Source organism: Mytilus trossulus, chromosome 11 (assembly GCF_036588685.1).
Source record: "Mytilus trossulus isolate FHL-02 chromosome 11, PNRI_Mtr1.1.1.hap1, whole genome shotgun sequence".
Taxonomy (NCBI): Eukaryota; Metazoa; Mollusca; class Bivalvia; order Mytilida; family Mytilidae; genus Mytilus; species Mytilus trossulus.
The window spans coordinates 30,801,443-30,829,231 of NC_086383.1; the positions used below are offsets into that span (position 1 = coordinate 30,801,443).

A 27,789-nucleotide genomic window follows, 5' to 3' on the forward strand; every position below is an offset into this window, starting at 1 on the left:
TTTCGGTCTCTTGGCATTGTCATTTTCCTGGTTCTCGCCATAATAGTTCCTTTATAAAGGTATTATACATTGTAACTGGCCACATCACATTATTTTGTCTCCTTTCCCTATGCTTCACAACTTTTCATTCGTCTACTATGGTCATCTATTTATAAACATTAACTGCGCATGTGCTAGTCGTCAATATTGAACATAAACACCACCTATAACTACCTGGGAAATCAACCAATCAAGTATCATGGAATAGCCAACTTAAACCATGATGATGTGGGTTGTGCATAATAAGTATAACAAAACATTTTTCGGTTGTTCTGGTTCTAAGGGTGCAGTCCGAAACCAGGAAACTAATATATTAAACCTTGTTACCTTTATTTCCCGCAACTTATACCATAATTGACGCCTGACGTTTTAAGAGAGGTGTATGTACCGTTTCATACTTGGGGTTAATTATGTACGTATGACACTGTTGATAAAAATGTATGAAGATTGCTTAAAAGATAATTGTGACTGTTTTTAATGGCTTTACTTGAAAACAGTGTCTTAACAAGCTACACTCCCTATGATAGAAGACCACACATTTTTTTCTTTTATACTAGGAGTAAGAACGTTCAGTCAGATACCAAGGTTGGTCTGTACGTTTAATGTATTGTATGATACATTGAGGTATACAGACCCAAACTGTACACATACTTACTCCTTCATTTAGCATGTTTAAATCAGTAGTAAAGTATTACCGGGTATACATATGTAAATATGTTCGTTAGAAAATACATCACTCTGTAATATCTTGTTCGGAGTAGCAGCAAATTTGGTTTCATCTCCTCTGGTTTGAGCCTTGTCAATCTTAATATACATTTATAAAACAATGTACTGCCTTGGTATATAAAGTATTTTCGAAGAACAACTATTCTGACGCCACGTATGTGTATACGTTTATTCATATATAGACAATCATATATCCCTTTCAATCTGCTTTAAGTAATAAAAATAGTAATACTAAAATTATAATGATTATAATGACACTAGATATTAAAAACTGAATTCAAAACATCAAGGTATCTGACTTTGAAAACACCGACTACATACGAACGTCAGTAACATTCTAAATATGTCTTGGATCTTCCAAATATAATTAATGGAGAGCGTATTGATGATTCGTAAACGACAATCTATTTCAATACGTGTGAAAATACCAGTATACATATTTAACACATGGTGATCGTAAAAAGACGACCGAGAATGTTTTCAACAGGAATATATATTTACTTTTGAACTTGGTCATTTTCATGATCTACATTTCGAAGAGCAATTTGTTATAATAGATTTTTCCTCGTAAGTGTATGTCCCCAAAACCTTTGTAAACGGAACATTTAAAAGCAGCTTTTAAAACTCTTAAAATGCTATACACATGTTAATTGCTAATTCATGTAGGTACCGAGTTAACAAGGCTTAATAGTTATCAAAAGTATCGGGATTATAATTTAATTCCCAAGACATGTTGTTCGTCTACATAAGACTTATCAGTGAAGAGCATATCAAAATTTGTTATAAAGCCAACAAGTACAAAAATGAGGAGCAATAAGAATCAAAAATTCAAAAAACTTGTGCAAAATACGGCTTAGGGTTGCCTGGGATAAGAAAATCTGTAGTATTTCGGAAAATCCAAAGTTTTGTGAATAGGAAATTTATTAAAATAACAATATAATTGATATTCATGTCAAAGAACTAGCTACTGGGCTTATGACACCCTCCGCGCACCAGCAGTGGCAATGACCCAATGGTGTATGAGGCTTATCAGTGACTCTCAGATAAACATAAGCCAAACAAGTAAAACATGGAAGAGCATTGTAGACCCACATTTCAAAAAGATGTTGCCTAATACGGCTAAGGTAATATATGCCTGGGATTAGAAAATCCTCAGTTTTGTTTTAAAAAGTCTGAGTTTTGTGAATAGTGAATTTATGAAAATTACTATATAATTGATATTCATGTAATCACCTAAATGCTGACTACTGGGCTTAACTATGTCAGCTGCAGTAATACAAGTTCATTTCAAGTACAATATATAGCATGGCCTAGTGAGCTGAGCCCGTATATGTAAAACCTTTTCCAGACGATGATTCTGTTATCATCTCCATAACGCTAACACATGTTTTTTTTTTTTTTAAATATATCAATATAATGCAAGATCTAAATCAAATAATAGAAGAAACAAAAATAAAACAATATCATATTCATCATGGTTTTAATGAGGTATGTTGATCATTCGGTAGACTTTTGGGGGCATTCGGAAGACGCAGAAATGTGTTTTGTAATGCAGTCGTCGTTGTTTTGATATCCAGAAGTAATTTAAACGGAATCAAATGCTTCTTAACTAGTTGAACATGAACATGGCAAATACTACGAAAGTATAAATTTTGTTTATAGATATATACATATCCAAATATGTATTTGATTTGTCCTTATACTGTATGGAACAAAAAAAAAACGAACAATGCATCGATGGTTTTATAATCAACAAATGTTTAATTCTGTGTGCGCTTTGTTCCTTTTTCAATCTGATGCGATCGACCCTTTTCAATTGATTTTACCGGTAATATAAGGTTAAACTGTTTTACCATAACACCATGCAACGGACGGATTTGGGGTAATCGAACATTTAAATGAGTCTTTAATTCAGAAGTTTTTAGGTGTTGCTTAATATTTTACTGTTCATTAATTGATTTGTACATAAAATAATGGAAAAGATACCAAAGGGACATTCAAATGCATTAGCCGATAATAAATTGACAATGTTACGTGGAAAACAACTATCATATCCAACATAAACTAAAAAGTTACATGTACTAAATGATAAGTGTTTTGTCATTGGAATTATAGTTTTCTCACCAGTTACAACACTATTCCATACATTATCGAACACATGTTGATTATATTTTGGAGAAATATTATTCTGTTTTCTCTACTGCTTTTAACGTTTTTGATATAGGGCATCTTTCTGTTATATATAAATGTACACGTTTAAAAAATGAAATTATGTTGAAAATATTTTAGTACTTCATTCTTTATTCATAATTCATACTACACAACTCTACACTATTTGCTTTTATTTTGTTTTGAGCATATTTATTACAGCACTTTCTTTTTACAAACTTTTAGAAAATACTTAAGGAATTCAAGATGAAATATAAAAAAAACCCAGTTGAAACATATTATTCAAGTAACAGAATATGTAAACTGTATATTGGCTTACGATTATCAAGACATATGAACAGATATTTCTTAGATGATATATATAACACAGAAAACATTAAAATGTCAATGAACGAAAAAGTATGTTCTTCAAAAATTGAAATTACTCTCCTTTATAGTTGATATCATTCCTTGAACCTCGTTAGAATATTTGTTTTAAAAACATCGTTAACTTTCTATCTAAACGCTTTTCACAACGAGCGATTACGTGTTAGTGATATGATAATATAACCTTCTTTTTTTATTGGCTACTAATTATTTGCGTTGCATATTAAGGATACTTACTTATGGCACTTGTCGCACCAAAAAAAATTAATAGAAATTATAAACATTCAATACAAGTTTGTTCTAATTTTAGCGTATACTAAACAATTCAGATTCTAACCAGCTCAGTGTAATGACGTGTGCAGAAATTGAAACAAAATATGTAAATAAAACAAAAACAATGTGAAATATTTGTAGACCAACTAACTTATTTATCCACTTACATTGTATAGATTGGTAATCGATAAAAAGACAATAGTACATTGGTATTCGATAAAAAGACAATTGTAGATTGCTAAATCATATGCTGGTTCAACGATATCGATAACTTATATAAGTACATCACTGTTTGTTTTATGGGTTCAGATTTTTTGTTCTGTCGTGCAGTGTTTTGAAAGAAGGAAGGAATGATTAAACATTGCGCATTGTTTACAAATCAAAATGTAATGTAAGAACAAACTTTGGTATCGAATTTCTCCCTATTTGTCCCTGATATGTAGCCAGTTTTCTTAATGGTTGACAAAAATATCATTAGAAATGACAACAACAGGAAAAAAAATCATATATATTAAAATGAATACTGGTAATTAAATAACCCCATCAACAGTAATTTTACTTTTCGTACCGTTTAAAATATTGCGTGGCATCCATTTGAATACAAACATTTTAGGAATATTAAAACTCTAGAGGAACCATTTTACAGCATTTATAAGAAAAAGTAGCAAATGTTACATTGTTGATGCACATCAATCTATATTACATAAAATTCCGTTGATGTTAACATGCATTCATAAAATTGACAATGGAAATGGGGAATGTGTCAAAAAGACAACTATTCAACCATAGAACGGACAACAACAGAAGGTCACCAACAGGTATTCAATGCAGCGAGAAATTCCTGCACCCACAGGCGTCCTTCAGCCGGGCCCTAAACAAAAATATAATCTAGTTCAGTGATAATGAACGCCATACTAAACTCCAAGTTGTATGTATGTGTTCATAAAGGTACTGTATTACAATGTTCTTCTCTGGATATATTATCATCATATACATGGACTGACCACTAATGCATGTATTCCTTTCATTGCAGGTTCACTATGAGTTCAGGATAACAACCGAAGTATAAGTCACTCATTTGAAGATGTCATATAAGCAATAAAAGGATGAAATTATTACTGCGACCAAAATCATTTGTGTGATCATGTGGATAAACAAACATATCCTGTAAAACGTCCGAAGAAATGATTTCAGCCTACCAGATCAAGCTTGAGCGAAGATAAGAGACAATATCATCTCACTGTTCTACAAAACCGCATGTAAAACTCAAGATTAGGGCACATAAATGTCTACGTAAGACAAAGCATGTAACATGGATAAAGGGTGAAAATGAGTACGATATGCTTAATCAAAACTCCATGTTTACAACTCAACAAATAAAACCAAATAAGTATTAAAAGTTTAACACACCTGACTGATATCCCTTCTGGATCGCTGACATCATTGCTCTGGATGAATTTGTATCAATACTCAATAGAGATAACACGGTACCTTACTCTGGGTATCAAACAAAGAAGACTATGATCGCATTTTCTTGATTTATCAAGTGTTTAACCTTAGGTAAGATTTGGTTTAGGTAAACTCATCATAGATACCATAATTGAAAGTTTGAATTTGCTCCAGACGCACGTTTAATCTACAAAACACTCATCAGTGACGTTAAAAAACAAGTTTAAAAGGTCAAATAAAGTACAAAAGCATTGAGGACAAGAATGATTGTTTTCATGTCCAAATTGAAGTCATCTGACTTTGACATCATTGTTCATGTTTTGGGCTCTTTTGTAGACACATACTATAATCAAAGGTCGATTTAACTTGGCCATTACATTATAGTTTTGTGTTGATATAAAATGAGAAAACGTAATCGTCAGTGACACAACTCTTCAAAAATGACATAAACATTAACAGACAACTCTCACTATACGGCAATCAAGAAAACGCAAAAATCATAAAACATAGACATAAACTAGAAAAATAATTTCGAGAATTATTAACAAGATAATGAAGGATAACAAATATGCTATATACAAAAACGACAAAATAATTACAGGCTTCTCATTTGGGAGAGGCACAAACATACTGTGCGTGTTAAAATCGTCCTTCAAACAGGTTTTCATCAGACCTTTACCTCGAAACATAATCATTGATACTGGTAAAAAGTATAGGTTATTGTTAGAAATGTCAATGAAAATAATTAGGGTATGTTCAATTATATTTCGATTGGCACATAATATCTTGTATAACTCGCTCCAATGGTTGTTTTCTTTTGTCTTTTCGATTTGATCATGCTGTGGCGAAAGAAATCAATAACATAAGTATCTGTTTCATAAATAGTTTGGACTTGTTTTAGAAATCGAAGCAGAACAGTCTAAAGTTATCATGTTTTTTATTTCACAAAATCAAGATGTGGTATATACTGTATGTCACAGTCTTCACAGTGAAAATCATGTCTGGCTCGCCTTGCCTAGTTTGTGATAACCCCATAGTTGGCGTCAACAATTTGTCAATGTTGAATGTTTTCATGATGCATCAACAGTTACATTATTCCTAAATTACAACCACCTAAAGTCTATCGTGAATCAATGCATTTTACATGAATTTAGAGTGAAGACGTCAAACAGTATAAAAGAAAATATTATCTTATAAAATGCCAACATACACGTTTTGGAATAATGTAGGACCGTAAGTATGAATAACTGAAAATTACCTTGTACACTGTAAATACTTGTTTTACTTGTTATGAAAGCGTTCATTTATATATGTGTGCTCCTCATAAGTATGTCTGTCTAGCATCATCTCTGCGATGAATGTTGCCTTATTGTACACATGTAAAAAAACTTAACAGAGCTTTAACTTTATGATGTATGTATAGTTTGTGTACGTTTTGTTTCAAGCAAAGGTTAGATCAGTATTCTGCAATTATTAGTCTACGTTCTGTTATAAGAAATCAGAATTAGAGCATTACTAAAAAACTTTTTTATAAATTTTACAATATGAGAATATCATTAAATGTACGTAAACGATGTTTCGTGAGCTGATGTGAAAAATAAAGCACATGCTTCAGACTATCATCACATGCCTTTTCGCAACATTATCGAATGGCATTTCAGCGTTACTCGACGATTCCTGAAACTCTTAAATGGTACGTTTTCAGTGAAAAAACATTTAAAACAAATAGGACAAGTATCGGAAGACAGTACAATATCATTAAAATTTTTTTTTAAAAATTGTTGCATTTGATGAATTTTTCAACAAAATTTAACCAGTTACTGGAAAACATGATGACTTTTACAAAAAGTGTGCATTACGTTTTGTTGAATTTGATTTTATCGTCATAAGTACATTTATAAATCTGTTGTTTTCTCCTCTGTTGAGGCTTATGATAGAAGGATTTCATATCTGAGGCATTACATTTGATGTTCAACGTCCGTAAACCTTTTTTGTAAATCCTACGTCCCATTTTAAAGGATCAAAATATTAAACTGTTATTTTTTTCCATCATTGAAGCATATGATAAAAAAATCTAAATTATTTCATGCTTCACATCAGATATTTTATCAGCCTATCGGGCATTCTTTTTTTGTGCTAATTTTGAACCTTTGGCTTATAACACATGTGAAATGAAAAATTCCATGTCCTTCAAACCTGTATATTAATTTACTTGTTTTGTATTCTTTTATTTTCATTCATTTAGCTGTTTTTATTTAAGCATCTTGTTCTTCAAATATATATATAGCTTTTATGGTATCACAAAAAGAACTTACTTTCTGCATTTTCTGCACAGAGGTATTCTAAACAAAGGAAAACGAAATGGAATAAAACTTTCAAATCAAAAGTGTTCTTGCAAATTGGTTGTAAACTACAATATTTAGATTCTGATCAGGTTCGTGAAATGACGTGTGCAAAAATTTAAATTGAAAGACGTTAATTAAACAAAACAATATGGAATATGTGTAGTTATTATATATAAATGTACAAAAAAAATATATGAAATATTGATGTTTGGTCGTCCAAAAAGTCAGAAAAATTTAAAGAGAACGTATGTTCAAGAAGAAATTCTAACCCGTGTTTCATGACTTATGAAGACACTTTCAAAAACAATACAATACAGTTGCAATATTAAAAAAAATAGCTGAAAAAGAGTTTAGGATTTTTGTACATGTATGTACAATTGTTTTGTATGAGAATGTTATAACCATGTTATATCAGATTGATAAGATCCTTTATTTATTTACTATTAGTTGCGATTTTGTAAATCTTGTTAATATAGACAATGTAGTTTCCCTTCGGAATTCCCTTTGTTGCTAAAACCGTGCTACTTTTACTATGAAATTTCATTAAAAATTATATCTGCGAATGGAGAGATGATATGCACTTCTAATTTATTCAAAGGTCAAAACATTGGAATCTGTGGCATTCGTTTAACATGTATATGCCCTGAACTTCTAAGAGTTTGAACTTACTAAAAGTCTATAATACCGTTAACTCCTCTTTTGGACCTTTTTAGAAATAAATTTGAGACGCTTTAATGTTTTTCTTTACAGGTAATTTTTCCAAGTTATGTCTCTTAGAGGTGAAACACAGATATCATATCTGGGAACCAGTACGTTAAAAATTATCATATCTATGAATATTATATATCTCCAAAAAGAGGCGTGGTTTGTGGTACAGCTGTATTCACAGAGTGCATCCTAGAAAAAAATCACTATATTTTTAAATTATCTAAATCTGGAGATCACAACAAAATAAGTTGATTCAGTAAAGGGGCATACTTTAACTGAATGCATGTATTAGAAGAAAAAAAAGCAACCTTAGAGTAACATTCTATTACATGTATTGTCACAAGATTTTAAAATAATAGTCAACTGCAATAATATGAACTTGTCTTGTTATTATTGATATGTTCATAATTAAAAATTTACTGTTAACAAAACTTCGAATTTTTAAAATACTAAGAATTTTCTACCTCAGGAATATATTACCATAGCTGTATTTGGCAAAACTTTTAGGAATATTTGGTCCTCAATGCTCTTCAATCTTGTACTTTATTTGGCCTTTTTAACATATTTTTTTTAGAGCGTCACTGGTGAGTATTTTGTAAACGAAACGCGCGTCTGGCGTTAATATAAAATTTCAATCCTGGTATCGATGATGAATTTATTCACAACCTATCAACGTTGAAAAGAATGTAAGGTAAGTTGTAAACTGTAAATTGGTATTTACCTTCTTGTTTCATAACGTGGTACGTATAATGTTGCTTTCACATGATTCAGTAAGATTATCTAGAAATATAGTAGTCAATCTAGTTATTCCTCTTGAATCATCAAATTCTACATTTGTGCCGGATTGAAACCTTGTTTATGTGTGTGCAGTTGACTTCTTAAAAAAAACCAGTAAAAATCGGACAGCAAGTGTAAAGACTTATTTAAGGTGTTAATGAATGTGTATATAAGAAATAAGTGAAAAATATTATTTTGTATTGTAATAAGTTTTGTAATACAAAATCTATTCACCATAGCTGTCATTATTGGTTCATATTTTTTGTAAGCTAGGCAGTATTTACCATCCGGATAATATTTTTTTTTGTTTCCAACGTAAGTCAGGGTTTCTGACCACTTTGACTGGACAAAAAAAAATCTACAGGACCTATAAAGCTAATAAGTAAGTTAGGTGTAGAACAAATATGAATAATTTGCATCAAGGTTAAATGATTTGTTAAGAAATGTGTATTTACTGTCTACATGGTAAATCACACATGATATACATGCACTAGTTGTCTTATGTTTTTAAAATCTAGCATAACACGTAAACAGTTATCATACATCTACTAGTCAAATGTGTTTTTAAATATTGTATAACAAGTACTTTATTTAACTATGCATGTAGGTCCTGGGTCAGTGTAAGCAAGTTTTGAAATTACAAAAACCTAGCATTATATCTATTGACCAGGATATATTATAGAGCAACTATATAGGCACATGTAAGTATGATTATGCAATCCTTCAAACTTCAATCTGATTTTAGTTTTTAATGTTTTAGCGTTTCAAATAAAGAAGCTTTTTTAAGTAAAAAACTACCATATTGGCTGTTGAAGTTAATCGGGCTAAAAATAGTCACTTTTGTCACTGCTTCGACCGGTACGAAAAATGTCGACGACTCCATATTCGAATGGGTTTACAAACGCAATCAGTCCACTCTCATCATTCGGTGATGGTGGCATTGTATCATTATCGCTATCCGTATTTTCATTTCTAGCCACTCTTGACTCTTGTATTTGAACATCTCGATGTTTACGCATAAGATCGCTGTAAATATACGTTGGGTCCCTTCCAGAGGATCTAAAGCCATTTTATGCATCCACATAGTCTGACGCGGTTTGCACATGTTTGTAGTAAGCGCCATCTGTTCTTCAATGGTGTCATATATATAAGATGTATTGTCATTGTTGATACTCGTTTATATCCCTTTTAAAGGGTCGTTCCAGTTTATGGGGAGGTCTTCGTCGTCTATGCCAGCATATAAGTATCAAAACTACAGTAACAATAATAACATTAACAACACCAGTAACTGGTGATATGACTACGTCATTTGGTGTTACACCGTTTGATAAAAAAACTTAACAAAAGCTATTGTTTTAGTTTGTATCATACATGTCATACTTGTATTACTTGAAGTTTGGATTGCACGTTTAAGGTTGGGTAGTGTGCGTTTTTAAGAGTTAGTTTTATGTTTTCGATGCTTAATGTATCTGTTTTCAAAGTGATTGTCTTTTTGTTGTCTTACATACATTTTTATATGGCTGATATTTGAAATTATCCGTCATTGCGTCTCAAAAAGAGTAAATAACATTTCATTACCCGATTTTCATAAAAAAAATCCAAATCACAAAATACTGAACTCCGATCTATAAAAATATAATTCGAAAAAGGAAATTCCTTTATCTAATTGCAAAATAAAAAGCCTAAACACTTCAAACGAATGGATAAAACTGTCATATTCTTGACTTGATACAGGCATTTTCGTATGTGAAAAAATGACGGATTAAAACTGGTTTTAAAGCAAACTGATTCTCATCAATTAGGACAACAAGCAAATGCTTCAAAGTAATATTATACCTGCATAAACACACACAAAATAATCAAATTGTATGGTCTAACAATGCAACAAACTTACTGTTGTTATCCCAGAATGTGTTAACATGTTATAAGATGCATTGCATGGTACCTGCAATCCTGTACACTTTCTGCCAATGTTGGGATATATAAAATGCAGTTTCGCCCCAATTCCTTATTAAATAATAAACAAATTGTTTCGTCGGTTAAAATATATTGTTTCCATGATAATGTTTTATTCCTTCTTATATTTATCGAGCATACATGTATGATAAGATGTTGTTTTTTTGGTAGAAAGTCAGAATACATAAGACACACGTGTTTATTTTTCCGTGCAATACTTTTATTTTAGTTATCTATTGTTTTAAAACAGATTATTAAAACAACTCAATAATTCAATATCTACAGCATCAAACAAATTATACATTCAATTTAGTTACATAACAAATAAACATAAATCTCTGAGCTTTTATAGCCATCACATGCATACATTTACATAATAATCATACACAATAATAATATTAAAATATGAAAGACATATAACATACATTTCATGCGCATTTAGGTTGCGCTAATTTAAATACTATATAGTATACACATACATGAGGACTAAGCTAAAAACAACATAAAAGCTAAAGCACAGTGATCACAAATTATAAAAAAAAGCTAATCAAACAATCACAAAACAATCAGCATTATTATGATTTAAAACTCTAACATGAAACATAAATCAAAAGCTAAGCACATACATTGCAATGGCACGAGTTGCCATTCCATGAGTTTTTTAGACTCTTGAATTGGGTGAAAGATGTTTCAGTTCTACATAAACATTATAACTAAAGAAGTATGAATAGAAATTTATATATGGCAATTCGTTTAATTTTATGATCTAAACGAAACAAATAGACAAGTGACCGCAATATCATGTTTAAGGTATTGTGGATTCATTTATTTTCGATGATATCAATTTTCGTTAATTCATAAAAACTTATATGTTCGTTGATATTTAATTTCGTGGTTTTGGAGAAGAATGCATACGCGATTATGGAAAAATTGTTATTCGTTTAACATTTGATTTCGTGGTTTACCTGTACCCACCAAATTCACGAAGATTTGTATCCAACGAATAATAATGAATCCACATTACCTTAAATAAATTGACAAAATCAAACGTTATCAACTTACAGAAAAAAATGAAAAACAATAATTAAATTCATCATACAATACAAAGTTACATTTACTGAAAGATAAGTTTGTTGTCATTTGAATTATAATGTCCTCATCAGTTACTACACTATTTCAAAACGGCATTGACAACGTCTTGATTATATTTTGGAGAAAGATTATACATTTTGCTTGACTCATTTAAACCTCTCCATTATAGGTCATATATCTGCAATACATTAGCATACTCGTTCAATAAAATTATATTATGTCGGAAATAATTGAATTGTTTTTCTATGTGTTGCAGTCATACTAACAAATGTAAAATAAAAACACACATTTGCTTGTTTTTATATAGTTTAAACATATCAATTAAAGCACCTTCCGTTTATAAACGTTTTGCAAATACATCAGGAAATTATTGTGAAATGTGAAAGGGTTGTTAAAGCGTATTACCCAACAAAAACAATATGAACACTGTATGCTGGCTGCATTTAATAGCGTTACTAGAAATAAGAACATTTTTTTTCTGAAGATATGTTAAGCGAAAAAAAAATGTCAATGGATGTACAAAAACATTTTAGTTCTTTACTTAATGTTATTTTAAAGATGAAATTACTCTTCTTTTTATTTGATATCGTTTTTTAAGGTATTCACTGATCCTCATTAGAACATTGGTTCAAATGTTAACTGATAGATTTTCACAACGAATAAAATATGATAATATAATCCTGTTTTTTATGCAAAATCTTGAATTTATATATTAAAAGACTATAGTACCTACCCACTGCAAATCTCGCACTGCATGCGTTCACTGGAAAAAGAGGAACATTAAAGCAAGAATGTGCTTACAAGTTGAAAGAGGGACGAAAGATACCAGAGAGTCAAACTCATAGATCGAAAATACACTGAAAACGCCATGGCTATAAAGAAAAGTCAAACAGACAAATAATAGTACAGAAGAAAAAACATAGAAAAAAAACCTAACACATCATTCTCCAAGTGATATCAAACCATTTGTTTTTGCTTTGTGAAACTGCCCTTTGTAGGGCAGATCTAAATATTTACAATCTTATCTCATTAGAAGTGACCTGTAAAACATTACGTTTTGTAATAGTGTGTGCACCATATGTTTAACTAAACTATCTCATTGAGATACTTTTTTGTAATTAATTTTAAGGATAATACTAAATCATGATCATATTCATCTTACTATGCAGAAAACGCAATTTGACCTGGTGATAGCTACGGTCTGTTGTTTATGCTTTTGTTTTTCAAATGTTAGATCTAATTGACAAAAATGACACACAAATGAGAAAACAAAATAAGCTCTTTATCTACGTCCAGAAATAAATTTCTATTAGCATGGATGGTATGTTGCTGGATCAATCGTTTGTATTGCCTTGATAGAACAACCAAATACATTTTTTGTGTTAAGCAGATACAATCCATATTGAGCAATAAAGTATACATAAAATTCTAATATAACGTCTTTTTTTCGTCAATGCTCTAACTAATCCAATAAAATGTGTTTGCACACGCGTATATTGACTACTTCAGAATAATGAATTTAATCAAATTGTCATTCACTAATTATGTTTCTTTAACTTTAAAACACTTTCAAACTCTTAAATAGTGCATATGATGTTACTAATTCATTTATGATGACTGTAACAAGTAGCATTCCGAAATTGACATATTTGACCAGGATACGACAACCGTTCATGTTGGCTGTTCAAACTCCTCCCTCTAAAAAAAGCACAGTGCCAGCCATTTGCTTCTTTACACACAAAAAGGGAGGTTTATGGAAGAGTCCATACGAACGTTTTTACACTTATACTTATCGGAGATATAAATTACCTTAATTGTCCTATTTCAGAATCAAAATAATTGATACAAGCAATACTTAATTGTAGTTAAACATGGAAAGGCATTATATTCGTGTTATTTTAGCCCTCACTTTTGCTAGGGCAAATATAATCACGAATATAATGCCAACCAATGTTTAAACTACAATAAAGTATAGATTGCATTTTCTATGTTGTGTCATGTGTACTATTGTTTGTCTGTTTGTATTTTTCATTTTTAGCTATAGTGTTGTCAGTTTATTTTCGATTCATGAGTTTGACTTTCCCTCTGGTATCTTTTGTCTCTCTTTTGCATCAATTATTTCTTAAATAGTTATTGATTTTATGTATGCTTGACAAGGCAGGTTTTCATGCTGCTCAACTATGGTGTCAATTTTCTGTTCGTTTTGCTTATGGTCATCGGCGATTATGTAACTAATAATGATTGTACTATTTAACGTGGGAAATAACTTCTATAATTAACAGCTATGTTTTTGCATTTCATTGCATCTAAATCATAAAAACTTCTCTCTCAATCATATGTGAATTGCTATTCACACACTGAAGAAGAAAATTGGTACATTAGTAGTACACCTTCATGATGAGTTCTATAATTGTGTTTATTGCCATAACATGAATTGCAAAACGGGTATTTAATTATTGACATTAAAGCCATATAGAATGGTGTATCAGAGTTTAATCTTCTTATAAATACGTTATGCTTGTTTGTTATAAAAATTCAAAAACGTCTGTATTGAACTGCAAACATGAATATATGCATTACAAGCAATATGATGTTTTGAAGAAGCAATCAATTGTGTCGGCTTGGATATTTGATTTGAATAGCAACACACAGACGTGTGAAGCAAACTCATAATCATTCAATGACGTAAAACATCACGATTTTCGGACTCATAATTGCTTGACATGTTGCATGTTTCAAATATGATTACAGTTTTCACTTCGTTTTGCTCTTTGTCAATGGTCGATGAGTAAATAATAATGGTTGTAATCTAGAGAAAGATTTTTTTTCTATTTAAGAGTAATTCAGTGTATTGCATTGCAGTTTTATAATAAAAACGTCTCTAATTAAACTTGAACCTGATATTTACACACCGAAAAACGAATTGTTACATTAATGTTTCACCATCTTTAAACTATTTTTGATAATTCTATAAATGTCAATGACATACATTGCAAAATGGAAATTTGATTTTTTACATTAAATCTGTATACATGTATAATACTTAATCAGATTCTTCCGTCTTTAATGAACTTCAAACAGTTTATATATTCAATTTAAGAAATTATGATGTATTAATGAAGCAATTATTTGTGTTGGCTTGAATTGACGGCTGGAAGAGCAACATGTGTGTCCTGTAATTAAATATCATCATCAACCAAAGACGTTAAACATCATGATTTTATATATGCTTGAAAATGACATGTGTTATGCTTCAAATATGGTGTCCATTTTTTGTTCGTTTTGGCTGTGGGCAACGGTTTTGTTACATCATCATTGAATAATTTTAAAAGTTTGTTGTATTGCCAAATGTGCCATGTCATCAATTTCAAATTAGATATTTAACATATGAAATTAAAGCTATATAGAACAGTTTATCAGATTTGAATTTTCTAGTGTATAATTTATGCGTGTTAGTTATACAGATTCCAAAATTTATATAATGAACAACAAAAATTTTATATTTGCAATGACATTACTATAATGATTTGATGAAGCCATAAATTTGGTTGGCTTGAATTGACGACTGAAACAGCACCACGTGTTGTGTGAAAAAACACCATACTCAACCAATGATGGTGTGATGTATTCTGGAAAAAGATATGTGTTATGCTGCAAATATGTCATCAATATTCAACTCCTTTTGCTCATGGTCAACGGTCGATGAGTAAATAAGAAAGTTTTTGATCTTTAATGAGGATTTTATTTCTGTTTTAACCTATACAATATTACAGGTATTGCCTTCCAAATAAAAAATTAACATTATGGTCATATTATACAATTCATCGAAATTATTTTTTTCTTTTGAAATAGTAATGTGGATGTGTAATAAGGATTTTATAAGAAACTGTAATAAATGTCCAACTATTTCTATTTGCATTAAAATAATATGGTGTTTTGATGTATCAGTAATTTGAGTTGTCTTTAGGGCTTGGGCAGCAACGTACATATATGTGTCATGTAGAAAAAAAAACAATATTTTATAAATGTATAACATTAGTTTCTTTTCCCATCATTAATAAATATTTTATGATTTTATGTATTGTAATGTCTTGAATTGCAAAATGGGTATTAATTTATTTTTTCATTAAAGCTATATAGAATAATTGATCCGAATTGAATCGTCCATTGAATAAGTTACGCTGGTTTGCAATTAAGATTCCGATATGTTTCTAATGAACTTCAAACAATTATATATTATGCAATTATCAGAATTAAGTTGTTTTTGAAATAGTAATGTCGATGTGTGATCAGGATTAAGAAATGTCTATAGATGTCTTTAAGCTATTTCTATGAGCTTTACAAAATGTGGTGTTTTGATAAAGCAGTCATTGATGTTGCTTTAAAGACTGAAACAGCAACATACATGTAAGTGTACAGTTGAGAAAATATATATTGAGCTATATCCTGCAGACATCAAGTTGGTGTTATTATGTCAGCTTGACAAGACTGGTTTTATGCTTCAAATATGGTGTCAGTTATTTGTTCATTGTCCTCGTGGTCATCGGCCAATGAGTAATTATCAGTTATTGTAATATTTGAAAGGGGAAACAAATTTATTGTTCTAACAGCTATTACGTGTATTGCATTGCTGTTTGAATTATAAATACTTCTCTAATCAAACTTGAACTTGCTACTTACAGACTGAAAAAAAAGGAATGTTGCATTAGACTTTTTCAGCATCATTGATTATTTTATATTTTTTATGTATTGCCATGTAATGAATTACAAAATGGATACTAATTTATTTTTCAATTCAATCTATATAGAATAATTGATCAGAATTGAATCGTCCATTGAATAAGTTACGCTTGTTTGCAGTAAAGATTCCGATGTGTTTCTAATGAACTTCAAGTTGGTGTTCTTATGTAAGCTTGACAAGACTGGTTTTATGCTTCAAATATGGTGTCAGTTATCTGTTTATTGTCCTCGTGGTCATCGGCCAATGGGTAAATAATAGTTATTGTAATATTTGAAAGGGACAAAAAATTATTGTTCTAACAGCTATTACGTGTATTGCATTGCATTTTGAATTATAAATACTTCTCTAATTAAACTTGAACTTGCAACTTACTCACTGAAAAAATAAACGAATGATACATTAGTCTTTTTCAGCATCATTGGTTATTCTATAGTTATTAAGTATTGCCATTATTGAATTTCAAAATTGGTATTAATTTCTTTTTCTTTTCAAGCTTTATAGAATAGTTGATTATAATTAAATCGTCCATTGAATAAGTTACGCTTGTTTTCAGTAAAGATTTCGATATGTTTCGCATGAACTTCAAACAATTTATATATTAGGCAACTATCGGAATTAATTTTTCTTTTGAAATATTGATGTTGATGTGTGATTTAGATTAAGAAATGTCGTTAAAAAGTAAAATATCAAAAATACTGAACTTCAAGGAAAATCAAATAAAAAAGTCCATAATCACATGGCAAAATCAAATGACAAAACGCATCAAAAACGACTGCACATGAAATGTCATATTGCTGACTTGGTACAGGCATTTTCAAATGTAGAAATTGTTGATTAAATGTCTATAAGCTATTTCTGTGAGCTTTACACAATGTGGTGTTTTGATGAAGCAGTCATTGATTTTGCTTTGAAGATTTAAACAGCAACAAACATATATGTGTAAAGTAGAGAAAATCTATATTAAGCTATATACTACAGACATCAAGTTGGTTGTCTTATGTAAGCTTGAAAAGACTGGTTTATACTTCAAATATGGTGTCCGTTATCATTTTGATCGTGGTCAACGGAAAATGAGTAAATAATAGCTATTGTAGTATTTGAAAGGGAAACAATTGCTTGTTCTAACAGCTATTATGTGTATTGCATTGCAATGTGGATTATAAATACTTCTCTAATCAAACTTGAACTTGCTACTTACTCACTGAAAAAAAACGAATGTTACATTAGTCTTTTTCAGCATCATTGAATATTTTATAATTTTTATGTATTTCCATGTCATGAATTTCAAAATGGGCACAATGTATTAATTTTTTGACATTGAGTTATATAGCACAGTTTATCAGCATGGTATAGTCTATTAAAATGGTTATTCATCTTTGATATAAAGATTTCGATATGTCTTTAATGAACTTCAAACAAATCATATATGCAATGAACAAAATTTGATCTTCTGATGTAAGCTTGACACGACTGGTTTTATGCTTTAAATATGGTGTCAGTTATTTGTTCATTGTCCTCGTGGTCAACGGCCAATGAGTAAATATTAGTTATTGTAATATTTGAAAGGGAAAACAAATTCTTGTTCTCACAGCTATTACGTGTATTGCATTGCAGTTTGAATTATAAATACTTCTCTTATCAAACTTCAGCTTGCAACTTACAGACAAAAAAAAAGGAATGTTACATTAGTCTTTTTCAGCATCATTGATTATTTTATAATTTTTATGTATTGCCATGAAATGAATTTCAAAATTGGTATTATTTTTTTTTCTATTCAAGCTATCTAGAATAATTGATCAGAATTGAATCGTCCATTGAATAAGTTACGCTTGTTTGCAGTAAAGATTCCGATGTGTCTCTAAAGAACTTCAAACAATTTATATATTATGCACTTATCGGAATTAAGTTTTCTTTTGAAATAGTAATGTTGATGTGTGATCAGGATTAAGAAATGTCTTTGAATGTCTGTAAGCTATTTCTATGAGCTTTACAAAATGTGGTGTTTTGATGAAGCAGTCATTGATGTTGCTTTGAAGACTTAAACAGCAACATACATTTTTGTGTAAAGTAGAGAAAATCTATATTAAGCTATATACTGCAGACATCGAGTTGGAGTTCTTATGTAAGCTTGAAAAGACTGGTTTTATGGTTTAAATATGGTGTCAGTTATTTGTTGATTTTGCTCGTGGTCAACGGTCACTGAGTAAATAATAGTTATTGTAATAATTCAAAGGAAATACAATTTCTTGTTCTAACAGCTATTACGTGTATTGCATTGCAGTTTGAATTATAAATACTTCTCTAATCAAACTTGAACTTGCTACTTACAGACTGAAAAAAAAGGAATGTTACATTAGACTTTTTCAGCATCATGGATTATTTTATAATTGTTATGTATTGCCATGTAACGAATTACAAAATGGATATTAATTTATTTTTCAGTTCAATCTATATAGAATAATTGATCAGAATTGAATCGTCCATTGAATAAGTTACGCGTGTTTGCAGTAAAGATTCCGATGTGTTTCTAATGAACTTCAAACAATTTATAAATTATGCAATTATCAAAAATTAAGTTTTCTTTTGAAATAGTAATTTTGATGTGTGATGAAGATTACGAAATGTCTATAGGCTATTTCTATGAGCTTTACAAAATGTGGTGTTTTGATGAAGCAGTCATTGGTGTTGCTTTGAAGACTGAAACATAAACATACGTGTTGTTTGGATGGAGAGTTGTCTCATTGGCACTCACACCACATCTTCCTATATCTATGTAGGTGTAAAGAAGAGAAAAATCTATATTTAGCTATATACTGCAGACATCAAGTTGGTGTTCTTATGTAAGCTTGACAAGACTGGTTTTATGCTTCAAATATGATGTCAGTTATCTGTTTATTGTCCTCGTGGTCATCAGCCAATGGGTAAATAATAGTTACTGTAATATTTGAAAGGGAAAACAATTGATTGTTCTAACAGCTATTACGTTTATTGCATTGCTGTTTGAATTATAAATACTTCTCTAATCAAACTTGAACTTGCTACTTACGGACTGAAAAAAAAGGAATGTTACATTAGACTTTTTCAGCATCATGGATTATTTTATAATTGTTATGTATTGCCATGTAATGAATTTCAAAATGGGTATTTAATTTTTGACATTGAACTATATAGCACAGTTTATCAGAATGGTATATTCTATTAAATAAGTTATTCATGTTTGTTATAAAGATTTTGATATGTCTTTAATGAACTACAAACACATCATATATGCAACAAAAGAAATTTGATGTTCTGATGAAGCAATCATTTGTGTTGGCTTGGATTTCCGTCTGGAACAACAACATATATTTCGTGTTTAGACGAATAATAATCAACCAATAACGATAAACATAATAATTTCTGCTGTTATGTCTGCTTGACAAAGACATATGGCGTCAATTCTGAGTTCGTTATGCTCGTGGTCAATGGCTGATGAGTCAATAAGAAGGCTTGAGATATTTGTAGGATAATTAATATCTGTATTTAAATGTATGCAATGTAAAAGGTATTTTCATTGATAACATTATAGCCATATTATACAGTTTGTCAGAATGACATTTTCTTATGAAATGTTGATGTGATATAAGGATTTTGATATGTTTTTAATAAAAGTCAAGCTTTTTTATTATACTGAAACGATATAGTTTCTTGTTGAAGCAGTCATTTGTGTTGCCTTAAAGACTTAAACAGCATCATACATGTATGTGTGAATTGGAAAAAAAAAACATATTGAGCCATATACTATTATCGTCATAGTTGTTGCTCTTATGAAGGCTTGACAAGACTGTTTTTATGCTTTAGATATGGTGTAAATTCTTTGTTTATTTTCGTTGTGTGCGGCGGCTATTGAGTTAATAAGTAGGATTGTTATTCTTAATTAGTAAATAGCTCATTTTTTAACCGAACATATAATTTCAGGTATTGCATTGCAGTTTAAGTAACTAATAATTCCCTTAATCAACATTGAACTTGCTACTTACAATCCGAAACATTATAATTTTACCATTGTTGATTTAATGATTTATTTCGGTATGCTCGAGGTCAACGGCCGACGGGTAAATAATAACGGTTGCAATAATTTCAAAACATGTCTGCTATTCCGTGTATACTAACAATTCAACCTTCCCTTTTTCTTTTGAGAAAGAAATAGATTGATATTTATTTAGAAATAAATGCAGACAAGTAAATAATGATGTCACTGTGTATGGTGCCAAAACTTTGATAGACTTGACATTAACACATTTATGCAGAGCAGCATATGTTAAAAATTGTATATTTCATGAAAATTATCTAAGTCATCAAAACGTGGATCGTCTTTCATTTTGTTTGTATTTGTAAACGCAGTTAGTGTATGTAGGAATTGCATTTTATTGAGTGATGCAATTGCTTAAAGAATAACAGGTGATATGCAGTTAGCCAATCAATAAAATATTATAATAAAACATACATCTTATGCAGTATGTAGGAATAACTAAATAAAAACAGAACAACATAAAAACTAACAGCGGCAAGGAACTGTTTAACTATTAAGATACACACTTAAAAGTGAGGCTAATAAAAAAAATAGACACAATTAACTGTTTTGCATTTTGTTTTAAGCAAAATGGAGTTTACTTTTATATTCATATATGCAAGTAAATATCAAAATACTTACATGTCTCCGACTGGTATAATTTTCTCACGCCTTAAACGATAAGTTATACAATTAATGGATTTATACTTAAACCTGAACGATATATTCAGGGGGAAAATCAAAAATTTAAAATCTGTAAAATACTCTATTTCTGATCATCGTTGTTTTTTTGTTTGTGTATTTTTCTTTAATACTGTCTAAATCCTTATTGAATTATATGCATAGATATACGTGGTTTGTCTGTAGTGAGAGGCCTCTTGCTTTGTTAGTCTTGTTTTATTTTTAATTTTAGTTTCTTGTGTATAATTCGGAGTTTGATATGACGTCCATTATCACTGAACTAGTATATAGATTTGTGTAGGGGTCAGTTGAAGGATGCCTTCAGATGCGGGAGTTTATCGCTGCATTGATGACCTTCGGCTGTTCTCTGTTCTATGGTCGGGTTGTTGTCTCATTGACACATTCCCCGTTTCCATTCTCAATTTTATACTACAATCAATTATGTCTGAGGGTTTGCAAAATAAAACATAATTAATATTTCATAAATGTTTAATGTCCGACTCACTTTTTTACTACCAATCTTCCAGAAAAATTGACAGCTTAGGTTGTATTCACTATTAAATACTTGAAGAGGAATATGTTTGAAATGTATCAAAACAAATAAGGCCAATACGTCTATTATCTAATTTGCAGATAGTTTATAGTTCCATGTTTATTTATTTTGGTTAGGAAATTCTGACATGTTTGTCAGACCGTATGTAAATTACCATAAACAAACGGCTGCAGCAGGTAATGCCCTAGAAGATTGACAATTATAAAAAATGGTCAGAGACGTTTCTTCGATATTCTGTCTTTGAAATTAAGAATCATCACCTTGTCATTGCAACTTGTTTTAAATCTAGATTTTCAATCATCACAACGTCGATACTGAATTTGGTGTAGTAATTAACATGATTAAAGTATACAACGTCCACGTTATCTGTATTTCAAAATAATAACATTGCATGTATCTTTCATGATTTTACGTTATTTTGATTGGCTAACAGCAATGTTAAGCCCACTCTGAAGTTGACATTCATTACACAATTTGATTTAACTTTCATAATGGCACGAGGTCCCACAGGTAAATAAAATAAAAGCTTGATAGAAATCGTGTTTCCATGATCCTAGCTATTAACCAATTGTAATAATAAGTATTTAATGCTTCTTTTTGTAATCTCATTGGGTCATAAAAGCATGACCGTGCACACATTTTTAGAATGAAGTGCGGAAAATCTACTGCGGTCAACGAATTTACGGCCCAATGTATTTACCATTCTGAAATTAATTCTTTTTCAAATAGTGCAGCATTTCAAATCTTCATGTATGTTACTTTTCTTTTTGTACATAAATAAATTAAATGTTTATTTTGTTCTTATTTGAGCAATTCAAAGTAGCCTTTATATTTAGTCAATGTAAGTAACATGGTATTAGGCGATCGCTGAAAAAAGTCCTTACGCGCTATTTACGTTATTTTACCTCTGATAATTAATAGCAAACACCAAAGACAAGAATACAATTGAGGAATTTTGTTAAACGTTAACATATAATACACGTGTTATAAGAAATTAGAAACAAATAAGTAACAAGGTCTCGATCGATCTCTGAAAAGGTTTCATACGCGATAATAGGGTTATTTAACCTCATAGAACCAAAAAAACACCAAAGACAAGATACACGTATTTTAAATGATTTAGAAACGAAAAAGTAACAGGGCATCAGTCGATCACTGAAAAGGGTCCATACGCGCTTATATGGTAATTTAACCTCTGAGATATGATATCAAACACTATAGACAAGAATACAATTGAGGATATTTTATGAAGGTCCAACGTATAATTCATGGATTTGAAGCGAATAAAGAACGAATAAGTAACAGAGCATCGTTTCAGCGCTGAAACATGTGTTTTATCGCCAAAGGGTTATTTAATCTCTAAGAGACATAAGCTATAACCAATATTTCAAATGATTGGGCAGAGATTACGTTTTAATTTGGACAAGGACAGTCTATTTGAAGATGTGTCTGATAAGTATGATAGCCGTTAAAATTATAATTGATTTATAATCACCTATCAGTGTCACAAAACGGATATACAATTGAACTGAGTGTATGATATGGGACGAATAACTGGATATTTCATTGATGAGTTTATCCCGACACACCTATTGTTAGATGGACTGGTCTAAAATAAGCAAATCGGTTAAACACCGTCAGGTCAAGTGAAATTAATAATGTTATAACACCAGAGACAAGATTAAAATTGAAAATATTGTTTTTTAAATGTGCAACATATAACACGTGATACAAGCAAATAAGGAAACAATAATTTAAAAGGCACCAGTCGAGCATTGCAACGGATACAATTGTTCTTAAAGTTCATTTAATCTCTTTAAACCAAGAACTGTTACCAACGATATGGCAGTAACGTACAAAAAATGGGACACATAGTGAATTCTAATAAGCAATGAACACGAGATAGGCAACAAATAAGTAATAACAAATATGTAACAAATTGGTAACGAATATAACTAATAAACATGTAACGAATATGTAACGAAGAAGGAAAAAAGAATAAGTAACAATAAGGAAAAAAAAAAATAATAACAAATAAATAATGAATGAGTAACGAATGAATAATGAATAAGTAACGAACTTGACGACACTTCTCCTTCCCCCCTTTCCAAAAGAAAAAAAGACTGACGTGCATCTTTTTGTTTCTGTGTGGTGGCTTATACTGGGTATATTTTGAAGTAGTGTTTACTACAATAATTTGACTAGCAAATTCATTTCTAGAGTGAAAAAATAAAACGTGAATATCAGTCTTTCAGAAAATTTTACACAATAATCTTTTTTCTGGATTAATACACAATTTTCAACTAAATGAAATCTTGTAGCTAAACCTCTTTAAAACCTGCTGAACAGTTAAAATACAAACCAGAAATTGTCTTGAAAAACGAATATTCAAAAGCAGATGCGGTGTGTATGCCAATGACCAAATGAAACAGAAATGAACAGCTATTGGTCACCAAAACGGCATTGAACAACGACCAAACACAACGCATAGTCATCTATAAAAGGTCCCGACACCACAAATGCATGAAAGTCAACGGCCTAATTATTATAGAAATAAATGAACGAAAATTCAATATGTAACATACCTACAAACTGCAACTACTAAATAACAGGCTCCTGACTTGGGACAGACACGTACATACAGATTGTGGCGATGTTAAATACGTTCGCGGAACCCTAACCCTCTTTCTTACCTGGGACAGTTGTGTTACAGTACAATTATGAGACAGAACTTTAAAAATCAGTTGGTTTTAAAACTATTGCCAGTTAAACACTTGATTGATGTATTTACTTGAACAACACTACTTCGAACAAAGGTATATAAAAGTAGGTACATATTACACTATACTAAGTTGTAGATTGTGCATGTTTAGTTCATTTCAATCATTTGTTACTTGAATGAATAGTTGTATCTTGTTATGTTGTATGCATTTATTTTTTATGATTAATAATATAAAGGATGAGCTGATTCTACGAACTTACCCACAATCAGAACATTTGTAAAAATACCCATGGCGTTGCTCCTTTTTTCCAAGGACTGGTGCACAATTGCTATCAAAAAGATTTGATTTCTTTATGTTTTTTATAAATGTTTAGATAAATGATTCATTTTGAAATTATTTAATTCTATGTAAAAGTATTATGTAAAAATCTGGGTTTTTTTTTATAAACTTTTTGATACTAAGGATAAAAGTACAGGTGAACACACTAATGTACAAAACTATTGTTGTCATTTTTCAAGAAAGTATAAAGTATAATGAAATACGAAACTATTATAGTTTCATAATATGTCTTATCATTTAACAGTATGCTCACATTATATAAAATGTACATTTGGATATTTGAAATTTCTTCAATATTTGATAATGATGTTAACTCTTTTGTAGATAATATTTTTTTTCTATTACTCAATGTAAAGTGATTACTTGTATTATCAATGCATATACTGTTATGATTAATTGTGTTATCAATATGATCAATGCAGTGCTTATCATATGTTTTGTATAACTGCATGAGCAATTTTTTCATTACTTGTGGACGGTGTTATTCCGTTACTTAAAGCGCTTCATTAATTTGAAAACACTGTCTACGTCAGTAGTTACCGATATAGTTTATGTTATTTATAAAAAAGAACGGGTATTTTGGAGATATATTTAAAAAGAGTAGGTATGTTTCAAGCTTTCAATCTTAAGTTGTGGTATGTGTATTTGTCAATCATTTATTGCTATATATGAACTTTAAAAATAATTTCACTCAATATTTTAAAGTTTTGCAAGGTTTATGATGCAAACTGTATCAATTTAAAAGACATAGCATATTGTTATATTTACCTAATATTATATGTCCCTATCATTTGTCTGATGTCATCTTCAGCTACAGATTTACGACTAAAGGATATTTTGGGAAACTTTGGAAGAGAATTTATGTGTAGTTTGTCAATTTCTTCTTTCAGATTATTGATCTTTTGTACCAAATTTCCATCTTGTCGTGTCTTAGCTAGTTCTGTTCTCTTTCTGTCTAGTGTATGTACGGCTACAAGCTCGGATTGAGCATTAGCTAACATATTCATCAGCTTGTCTTTCTCCTTCTTGGATTGTTCTTTCACTAAAGTAATCATCTGAGCTACGGTTTTATCAACCATACTTTTAATCTTACCGCCTTCGTCGTTGATGGCTTTTATAACAGACTCAACAGAATTATCAAACGATATCAAACTATCCTCAATGTTCTGTATATTTTGATTTGCTTCATTTGTTGTGGCATGAATTTTCGTTTCGTTTTCCCCTTGTAGTTGAACGATGACATCGACAATCTGGGAAAACGTATGCCCATTGTGTTTTCCTGTCACACAACGTGTGCATATCTGTGCATTACATATGTTACAATTTAAAGTCAATTCTTCTTTGTGTTCATTACATTTAGATTTACCTTCAGTGATAAGTTCGAAAGCTTTTTGAAACTGGTGGTTTTTCGATAACTTCTGTCTATTGTGTAGCAACTTACAATTTCCACAATAGTATTCTTCACAGTCTATGCAATAGTGTGATCCAGGAGCGCTCACACAAACCTCACATGTTTTAGACGCAGCTTGAGCCATTTTAAATTCGATCAAAATCACAGTTATGACGTCAGGTTATTGTAGTACATGCTAATGAATTCTAATTTTAAATCAAGTAAAATAGATAGTATATAAATCATTGACAAGATTGTATTTGAACAATTCAACCAATGTGTGTTGCGTTATGCTCAAGTGAACGCTTAGTTAACAATCAATACATGTATTATTCTAACTGACATTTTATATTGAACGTGTAATATAAGTAATCTTATATATTAACGTTTAAATACCTTTAGTTTGTTTTTACAGGATATCACATGTTATTTACCTAACTACTTATATACCTATATGGAGTTATTTTCTTTCAGAACGACATATCATTCTTTTTCAGAATCAACCCAGACGATACCATGTTTCAATGAAATATGCTCAAAGGCATAAAATAATGACCTGTGTGAGGTCATTATTGTCCTTGATAAAAATGTTATCTATAATTTACTTAAAAATTGTATTCGTCTGATGGTTTTTTGTTGCTGGTTTGGAAATTTATTTTTTAAAGTTCAATCGATGATAGATGTAAAAGAAACCTTCATTGCCCGCATTTTAATTTTAGAAACAAATAACGTGAAGTTTTGTTATTTATCGCTACAATAAAGAAAAATTATCATATATGTGAGATGAATTTTAATAGAGACTTTCATAAATAAAAAGCCAGATTTAACAAATTCATGTGTTAGATTTTGAAAATCTTATTGAGTCACACTGAATAGGTTGATTGATTTTTGGTTGCTTGCTTAACGTCCAGTGGCAAATATTTTATGCATGTTCAGGACGATAAACGCTGAATAGGAAATTATACTGTGACCTACATGTATTTATATTCGTCTTCGTGTCAGTTCTTAACTTTCTAAAATGTATGTATACCTTTTACTCTATCAAATGATCAACTTATGAGATAATCTTATATTCTATTGAATAACATTAACGTAACTCAGAAAAGGGTCGGGTGCGGGGGTATATAATTATATCCTGATTATCTGTTAATAAACGTATTGCTTTTCAAAAAATAATTTTTCTGAATTTTTCATTCGGTTCAATTAAAATTGTTAAAAAAAATACCACTTTTCCGCGATCGAAATGACATTACAAATAGAAAAAAAAGCCATACCCCTCCCCCTTTTCCATAAACTAAGTGGTACAATAAATTACTTACAATGTGTCTTGTATTTGTCATACACCGTTATCGGATGGTAACAACACATTTGTGTCTTACTTCATGCAGTTACAGTAATATTTTTTTTGTGT

At 30.4% G+C, this 27,789-nt stretch overlaps 1 protein-coding gene across 1 annotated transcript; it reads right to left on the bottom strand.

The window, feature by feature from the left end:
• Positions 1-21,330: 21,330 nt before the first annotated feature.
• Positions 21,331-26,523, bottom strand: LOC134689948 (transcription intermediary factor 1-beta-like). The gene is made up of 3 exons (XM_063549915.1): positions 25,757-26,523; positions 24,909-24,977; positions 21,331-21,364 (listed from the first exon to the last, which is right to left on the bottom strand). The coding sequence occupies exons 1-3, from the start codon at positions 26,521-26,523 to the stop codon at positions 21,331-21,333; spliced, it is 870 nt and encodes a 289-aa protein (XP_063405985.1).
• Between the last annotated feature and the right edge of the window lie 1,266 nt (positions 26,524-27,789).

Coding starts and splice junctions, on each gene's coding strand:
- LOC134689948 (XM_063549915.1), bottom strand. CDS start 26,523: ATGGCTCAAGCTGCGTCTAAAACATGTGAGGTTTGTGTGAGCGCTCCT. Junction 24,978..25,756: donor ATAGGGACATATAATATTAG/GTAAATATAACA, acceptor TCTTTTTGATAG/CAATTGTGCACCAGTCCTTG. Junction 21,365..24,908: donor TACAAATGTTCTGATTGTGG/GTAAGTTCGTAG, acceptor TTATCGTTTAAG/GCGTGAGAAAATTATACCAG.